Source organism: Trachymyrmex septentrionalis, unplaced genomic scaffold, assembly GCF_001594115.1.
Source record: "Trachymyrmex septentrionalis isolate Tsep2-gDNA-1 unplaced genomic scaffold, Tsep1.0 scaffold21, whole genome shotgun sequence".
In the NCBI taxonomy this organism is placed as follows: Eukaryota; Metazoa; Arthropoda; class Insecta; order Hymenoptera; family Formicidae; genus Trachymyrmex; species Trachymyrmex septentrionalis.
Window position 1 is genome coordinate 1583984 of NW_017305288.1, and position 9432 is coordinate 1593415.

Sequence of the window (9432 nt, forward strand, 5' to 3'; positions counted from 1 at the left end):
GAGGAGGTAGAAAGAAGAGGAAGACGGAAGAAAGGCGGTAGCACGACGAAATCTCGGATGCGCTGGTAACTAACACAGGCCTTCGTCGTACTTTCACTTCCTTCCCTTCCCGACACCTCTCCTCGTCCTCCGTCTCTTCCTCTTTCCTTCACACAATCTCTCTCCCTCTGGTTCTTTCTCCCTATCTTTCTCTCTGCTTCTCTTTCTTCTGCATAGAACTACTTTTCCTTTCAAGTCCTTGACTGAGGTGTTCGAGAGATCAGGGCCCATCCTGAATTTAAAGATCCCCCCGCGATGTCGCGACGTACGATGCACTACGGCCCCCATTCGAAACCGAAACGGCACTCGTTCGTTTATCTTTGGATAACCTCCCGTCCCTCCTATCCGCGGACTGCCCACGTCGTGTGGGATAAATAATTGCATATCCACCCGCATTCGCCAGCCCGATCATTGTACGAGCTACGAGATAGAAAGAAAATGAAGAGAACGAAACGACGAAACGACGATGAGGCAGCCGGGAGAAAGAGGACAGGGAGGAGGAAGAATGAAGAAGCGAATACGCGGCGTGACCTCTGCTTCGCGAGGTGAGAAAGAGAGAAAGAGAGGATGAGATGGACGCGCTGTTGAGCGCGCGAGTGGCAAAATAGTGCAAGCGAGAGAAATGCATCGCATCGGCATCACGGAGAGAGAATCAACGAAGAACGAAGAAGGCGGTGGGCTGTTTCGCGCGTGTGGCGCAACTCTTTCTCGTGCGAAAGACGAGAGGAGACGCGCGGGATATGATGACGATGAAGGGAGACCGAGAGAGAAAGAGAGAAACGGTCGACCGGCCGCCCGGCCGGTCGGTCGGTCGGTCGAATGAACGAGAGGAGACGAGAGAGGCGCAAGTGCGAAGGCGCGCATCGGGTTGGATCGAGGAGGAGGTGAGCGGAGGGTTGGCAGACGGTCTTGAAGAAAGACAGAGGAAGGGTAAGATAGTGTACGAGAGGAAAGAGGGAGGGTGAGAGAGAAAGAGAAGAACGGCAGGCTTGGGATGTTGAGGGGGACGGTGACGGAGACGAAGCGAGGTGAGTCGAGATGATGCAGTTGTGCGTTTGCAAGGAAGGCGGAAGGAGGAACCGCGGAGGGAACCGGTCCCGGTCACTGGGCCACCAGCCGGCCGTCGAACCCGCCACACTGCCCCCTACCGCCCCCTCCTCTCTCACTCTCTTCCTCCACCCCTCTACGCCCTTCGTCCGGTATGTTACCTCCTTGCGAACCTCGCATCGCGCTTCTTGCAACCGACGACTCGCGGTGTGTGTGTGTGTGTGTGTGTGTGTGTGTGTGTGTGTGTGTGTGTGTGTGTGTGTGTGTGCATGTGTTTGTGCGTCTGTGTATTTGTTTGTTGTGTGTGTGTGTGTGTGTGTGTGTTTGTGCGCGCGCGCCTTCAGGTTCTTCAAACAATGTCAACTCACATGTACCACGGCACTGATAATGCTGCCTTCTCTTGTCACTACGTTACTGCCTGTAAATTGTGTATTATCCGCTTTACCCCGTATCTCCGACACTGTCACTCGAGATTGTCGTGTTTTCGTCGATTTTGTATGCGATTAACGTCCGTATTTCATATATACGAAATGATTGATATTTAATATTAGAGACATAAAATATAAATAATCAGATGATAAAATAATTGAACTGATATTTTCTCAATCATGTGCATTAAACGCAATATTTTGGATTAATAGCAAAAGTTGATATTAAACTTATTTACAAATGATAAAAACTAATAATTATCTGTTCTTTAAGTGTTTCGTTAAATAATTTTTATTTCAATTTCAAATTGTTACATACATCACATTTATTGTAATTTGTACCTCTATATAAATACTTGAAGAGATTTGAATTAATAATTTAATGAGAATTATATATGTAGATAAGCATTTGTACTCTGTCAATCCATTCGTCTAACATCAATGTTCTAGCAAAAAATTCCAAGATTAGTTTTAGATCAGGCTTTCGATCGTGAGAAAGCAAACGTGATGGTAACGCAAACGGAAGTTTACTTCGTTCGCAGTAATCTCTACGAGATACGCCAAACATTTTTTCTTAATTAAGAAAGGACGTAGTAGTTAATTAAGTTTTCCTTCCACGGCATTCTTTTGCTAGCGTTAAGCCTGTAAAGCAACTTAGTGATTGTCAAATATGGTTTTAACTATCGATAGACACGCAATGATAAAACATGACTTTAAAAAGTATATGCTTTAATTATACTCTCTCTCTCTTCTTGAAATTATTTTATATTTCTGTTCTCCAACATACCCTTCCCCCCCCCCCATAGCTGTAGTACGATTGACTTAACATAAATTTATAATTGATAATGTGAGTATACACAATTATTTTCATATTGATTGTTCAATATATTACCATCAAATAATATGATTAATATATATAATGATTCATATTCACACAGAATAGTCGATAATAAAATCAAAATATAAAAATTAGGAATTATTTTTAATTGCACATGCGCTATTATTAAATTGAAATTTATCATAAAAACAACATCAAGCAATTACATATAATTATGTTCCTCTAATTTTAAAAATGATTGCCATTAAAGGTACTGTAAAATACATTTCTATTCGAAAATCGAATAGAAAATATACATTTATGAAGATTAGCGTAAATGTTAAATTAATTTATATGTATTTATTAATACATAAATATATTTCGTAATATTATGTAACACATTATACATTACAAAAAATTATAACACATTATTTAAAATATAACCATACTTTGATAATAGAGACTACGTATGATGTACCAACTGAGGATACATTATCACTGATCACTGATTTCAGATATATCAAATATACATGAGAACTTATTGACTGCAGATATCTTATACGATTATTATCGATTATTCGATATAACTGCAATTTTTTAAAACTACTTCATATTTTTTCAATTAAACAAAATAATTTTTGCAAAGAAAGGGGGAAAGTGATTTTTATGCGTAATATATTTTTTATTCTCACAAATGTATACATTATGTCCAATAAACATAGAACTATAAAATAAATTGAATAAAAGTAGTAAAAACAGACTTCAATCGATGGCAAGATTAACGACTCGCCATACAAGAATGGTCCTCATAAATCTTCATATCACATGAATATCTCGTAACTTGACGTATTGTCATACACGCGGATTCAATTCGTTTCTTTAGACATTTGGTTGACACATTACTCCCTGGTACATCGTTTCTGAATTAGGTTGACATAGCGACGCAGGTTGGGCAGATGGATAGGGTTGCGATTGACGCTCACAGGACTTTGTATTTGAATAAGTGGGACATCCGGTGATTGGTGGACAAGGAGTGCCATGGGGATCACAGGAAATTTTGTAGGGCGGGCAAGGCGATGTACAGATGGGCTTGCAGTCGAATTCGCAAACGTATTGCATTTCATAAGGAAGATCATTTCGCAGTGTCAGACATTTTCCTTGGATCAGATAGCAGTAGGACATAGCTAAGACGGGATTGCCACAGTACGGGATGCAATGAGGATAAGGTAGATGTCCGTATAAATCGATATGCGTGTACTTTAAAGGGGTACAGCTACAAACTCCATGCTGCAATCGATACAAAATTGGTCAGGAAGAGAAAGAGGGGAAATGAAAGAGGAAGGGGAGAGACAATGAGAGAAAGCGAGAGAGAGAGGGGGAGAGAGAGAGAGAGAGAGAGAGAGAGATTAAATAAATTTTGAAACGTCGAAAATTTGAAATGGTAATGAAAAAGCTTCTTAATCCACAATTAATGTCTGCTCACGATGTCTGTATTAACTCGATCATCTATAAAGGATTCATTGTACTTAATTAAGGCGAATGAAGTGGATAATGAATAATCTTGATTGATATATACAAAATAACTGAAAATTCAAAAAAATTTGAAAATATCTTCAAATAATTCATCTTGTACTTATTCGCAACATGATTTGAGAGAATGACTATTAATTATTGAATTAGAATCAAATTTAATAGCTATGATATTACCTATATAGTTATTATTCATTATTCATATTTAATATAACAATATTACAAGAAGTGTAAGTTAGAAGTGTAAGAAGTTAAATTACACAAAGAAAGGGATTATTATGAATAATTCTAGAGACACGGTAGTGTCGAGCGCTAAGACAAGCGAAGCGTCATGACGCAAGACACTCCGTACTCTTTTATATGTGCCAGCGAGTTGTGGTAGATATGGAGTAACAAATTTATCCTTTATTGATAAAAAATATGATTTAATAAAAAATAAATTTATTTTCATTTTAATATTTTATATTAAAAAGATATCTTAAAAATTTGTCGCTTCTAAAATTTTGCCCTCTTAGATAAATGCCTATTGGCAAATCCGCTACTTTACCTACATACTAACTGTAATGTAGTTTATCGAGTTCCAAGTAAATCCGTGTTGTATAGCTTATGAGAACTCTGAGGTTCAAGGATTTATAGAGATGATTAATTATTATTTGCATTTCCGGTTAATATCCAAAGTCCTTTGCCAGTCATGAATATTAATTGTTTTAGGTATATGGCATAAGGATATGTATGATATATAATATGTATAAAGATATGTATGATACATAAAATATCACAACTTATATCAGCATTACTGATCTTTGGTCTCTATTTTATCAAAAAGAAACATTTTGGCTAATGCTAAAATTGGTGATCCGGTTGGTTGTACGGGAAAATCACCGGCACTGCCGGCTATGTCCAGATGACAATATTTTAATGGCTTCTCTGACTCGTTGCCATGCTAAAAGTCATAAATTATTGAACGACGTTATAACATCTAGAAACACGTTAAATTTAAATAAAAACTTAAACTTAAACAATAATAACAACAAACATAACACCTTGTCTAATCCGGAAGCCTTAATTAGAAAAGCGGCTGGTCCCTGATGGCCTCGCGGAATTTTCGAACTAAGTTGATTTAGTGCTTGAAGAATATCGTCACCTTCCGTACGACCTTGATGAGCAAGAAAGTCCTCTCTACGTATTCGCGATATTTCGAATGGATCGCCAACAGCTTCGCCGGAAGCTTGAAGCTTTTCTGCATTACTAGCTAGTCGTGCCACAGCATTATCCATAGCAATCTATAGCAATAAATATAAATGTAAGTTCTGTATTTTCGAAAATATGGATACATGATAAAATGGATCTTTTATCGGAGAATCTTTTACCAACAAAGCATCCTCAGAGGATGAATTATAGCTAACGTCTAGCAAGCAATTTTGATAACAAAATCATATCATATGTCATACGCTCGGGATTCAATATATAACACAGGGAAACTGCACGTTGCATCTAGATCGTTTCAATATAACACAGGAAAACTGTATGCCATATCTAGATCGTTTATAACCCTGTCCAATTACGCTTTCGTCAATGAATCAACAAACATAACTGTCTGTATACATTTCTGCCAGTTCGCACTTGGATTTTAACGTCTAGTTTTGTTATTATTACGCGGTGATAGCACAACTATATAGGGATTATTCGTTCTTTTCATTTAAAGTAATGTTATATCCGAAAGTAATAGGAATCCGAAGTAATGGGAATTCGAATTGCTATATGCATTATGTTATTCGCTAAAATGCGGTTAAAAAGCATAACCACAAATATGACTTTACAGTACTTACGGTATATCCTAAACCTGCAGTTAATACTGCGTGGCCTGTTAATGTAGCTATTGTGAAGAGATGCGGATTCACAGAACATAGGGCCATTTCTTTGAGATAATAGAGAGCATCGGCCATAGCCATTCTACCCTCGGCATCCGTGTTGCCCACGCGTACCCTTGCACCGGATTTTGCCGTGATTACCTCATCAGAAACGTAAGAGTTCTCGCCTACGCTATTTCTTACAACGCACAAAGCGACGACGACCTTTACTGTTGGTGGTTGCAATAAATTTACTACCTACGATATATAACAGATCTTACTTAGACGTATATAATTTGAAATATAATTTGTGTATAATTAAATATTTTAAAAACGCATTACTTTGTTTCATTATTTGTTTCATTTTAACTCTTGATTTAGCAAAAATATATATGTCCAAAATGATAATTCCTGATCTTTTACACAGCGTTGATTAGTTCAAAACTTTTATCTCGATCATAAGTGCATATAATAATAGGCTCGGTGTGATATATGTATATACATATATGTACATGTATATGTGTACGTATGTATGTATAATATGTATATACGTATACATATATATATATATATATACACATTATATATATTTATATAGATATATATATATATATATATAGAGAGAGAGAGAGAGAGAGAGAGAGAGAGAGAAGGGGGGGAGGGAACCTGCATCGAGATCATTAATACTCTACACCGTAATGCTATAAGAAATAGAATTACGGTTCGCATATGATGATCACTCAAGAATCTACCAGCTTTTATTATGGCCGATTAAAACCGAAGCTGATTAAAACAACATATTATTAATAGAAGCGAGGTGAAACGAGATCGTTTCAGTACGACGTATAATGCTCGACGATATATTACACAGCACCTGCATGAATCCGGCACAAGCGGCCGCACCACATTTGTCCCTCGACATGCCAGCCATGATGCCCTGGCACTTGATGTCGGCGCCACCGGTGTCATAAGTGACACCTTTCCCCACGATCAAGATCGTCTCCAAGACGCAAGCGGGCGGCTCATAAGTCAAAAATATAATTCTACCGGCGTGACGCGGTATTACTGAGGCAGCACGATTTACACAAGCGAATAGTGGGTATTCCTGAAGTAGCGTATCCTGATCGGATATCACTTGCATCGTGACATTCGATCCGCAAAACAGCTCCGCCAGGTATTCCTCCACTCTCAGGGGAGTCATTCTTTCGGGGTCTGCACCACCTAGTTTAACACAAAATAAAAGCGCCACTCACTATTAATAGGATATAAATAGATATAGATTAAATAAATACGTAAATTAATTGATAGATTTCGTTTTTTTATTTATAACTAAATAATTGGATAGAAGATATTATTTTCTTATTTCGCGATTATATTTTACTATCTTATAAAATTCATTCGATAAAGACAAAAATTTGCGATATGTTTTTGTAATTTCTATTTTTATTTTATGCATTTTTTTTTGTAAAAATTAATTATTTGCCTTTTGCATTTGAGTTTTATTTTATTAATAATTTATTTTAATCAATCCAAATCTGTGCATGCATACATACAATTCTCTGTTGCGAATAAGCTTCGCATTTGTTCGTTTAATATATTGAAATATAAAACTGAAATACTAAACCGAACAGATTGAACTCTTTTCTTTTATATAAAGACCATATTTCAGCTAATTATTTTCAAACAAATACGATATTTTTCATCAGCATTCATTTCCATCACTTGATAAGCTCAGTGCAAAATTATGTTATTTAATTATTTGTATCTTTTTTTTATTATCCTTGTTCGAGCGAGATGTGTGAAATGAAAAATTTTAATACTCATAAAATGCATTGTCGATATTGCAATTATATTATAAAAAACTTTATTATTGTAATTTTAGTTGAAATTAATATATCTTGGAATAAATCATCACAAAAAAATGCGTTACAGATCTCAAGTTGCTAATTGCAAATATCTTTTCTATATTTATATTGATTAGTTATATTGAAAAATGTGCGCTTACTGTTTATCTTTCGCTCTGGCACATGCAAATAATTCAGTCTCAACTGAGCTTGCGGCAATGGCTAGGTCATCAAAATTTACTTTACAAAATTACGTTATTCACTTTTCTCGTTTTGCTCTACGAGCAAGCGAATAGTATACGTTCTATCCAAGCTAACTGAGCGGAAATGGAAGTTTATGTATAAAAGCCGTATACTTAATAAAGCATATAAATGCTAAAGGATAAATCCTTGAAACGCTATGGCAAATATTGTAGAAACGCCAATTGTTGTTAACTGCCACAGGGAATGAGCTCCATACTTTCCTGCTACGTTGTTCACGAAACATAACATTAAAAATGAACACTTAAACTCTCTAAATCGCTGGCTACTTAAACTTTAAACTCGATAATTCCCGAGGGCTATTCCGTTACTTCAAGTTCAGTCGGAACGCGAAGAGCGACGAGTTGTGCTCGATTAACCGGGATCCAAAAGACCTTTCTCGGACATGTAGGAAGCCGCGGGCGATTTTCCCCGCCGAAGCTTATTTCTTCCGCGAGAAGAGGAAACTCGCGACGGAAGTTCTCTTCCTCTTCTCCTCCTCTTCTCTCACACTGATAGGAAAACCTGCTTTGCTCCCTCGATAAACTATCGCGAGTCGTGTACGCCTGGGATAGAACAGGACTTACCGATGTCCCTTGCGACGTATCTGCCACTCTCGAGCGCCGAGGCGAGTTTCACGATACCCTGAAGCTTCTTACTGCAAATCGGACTCCACACTCCGAGCTGACACGCTTTGTAACATCGATCCGGACCTATCTCACGCACTTCTAAAGGCTGTGAAAATATCAAATTGTCGGTCGAAGATTATAAATTTTTTAAATACGACAAACAAGTAAAAAAAAAAAAAAAAAAAAAATTTTATCTTTTTAGTATATTTTATTTTTGCTGAAATATTATAGTATTCTATAATATTATTTCCATTTTAAATCTGTTATACCAAGTTATATACCATTTATTTATTATTATTATTTTTTTACATAATCTAATAAAAAAAGAGAAGTTTATTCATCTGCACAGAAAATGTTGATACACGAAAAATATGATAATCTTCTTGAATGAGAATTTTATAGATAATAGAACTGAAGCTTATAACTTTTATGAATTTACACATAAATCGATTGAAAGATTTTTTAGTTGATTTATACATCCGGCAAATACTAACTTCAATTTTCTTTGCTTTAAAAGTGCTAGTATTCTGAGATATATTATATTATATATACAGTGAGTACAAAAAGTATTCGTACAGAGAAATTTTTTTTTAATTTTATTTTTATAAAGTAAATATTATCCAGCGAGAAATGAGTCATCAAATTAATGTCGAATCGACATAAATTTGATGATTTTAACACCAATTTGACGTCGATTCGACGTTTAATTAACGATCATTTCTTGTTGGATAATTAATAATTTATAAAGAATAATTATTTGTAAAGAATAAAATAAACTGTATGTTTCTTAAAATTATATATACCAAAATGATGTGTGTTAATTATACAAAATAACAGCTGAAAAATAAGTGAAAATTAAAAATTGTATTGTTTGAATGCTCAAAAAGTATTCGTACAGACGAGAAATTTAGCTTCTAAAATCAGGAATACATGCGAAGCTTGTTTGTTTATATTAAAACAGAACGTATTCATTGTATAAAATTGCTAATTAATGTTTATTTTCTACAA

The 9432-nt window shown here is 35.9% G+C and overlaps 1 protein-coding gene across 7 annotated transcripts in view; it reads right to left on the reverse strand.

Moving 5' to 3' along the window:
* Positions 1-3025: 3025 nt before the first annotated feature.
* LOC108748069 (putative aminopeptidase W07G4.4) overlaps positions 3026-9432 on the reverse strand; it is a 19513-nt gene continuing 13106 nt past the window's right edge. For 6 of the 7 annotated variants that reach the window (XM_018486055.1, XM_018486057.1, XM_018486054.1 and 3 more), the window contains exons 5-9: positions 8383-8530; positions 6586-6932; positions 5691-5969; positions 4905-5144; positions 3026-3618 (exon numbers count right to left, since the gene is read on the reverse strand). In XM_018486055.1, the coding sequence (XP_018341557.1) occupies positions 3211-3618; positions 4905-5144; positions 5691-5969; positions 6586-6932; positions 8383-8530 (1422 nt within the window). In that variant the 3' untranslated portion in view covers positions 3026-3210. Of the gene's footprint in view, positions 3619-4235; positions 4805-4904; positions 5145-5690; positions 5970-6585; positions 6933-8382; positions 8531-9432 lie in introns of those variants that run through there. The other variant, XM_018486060.1, reaches the window with a different exon arrangement.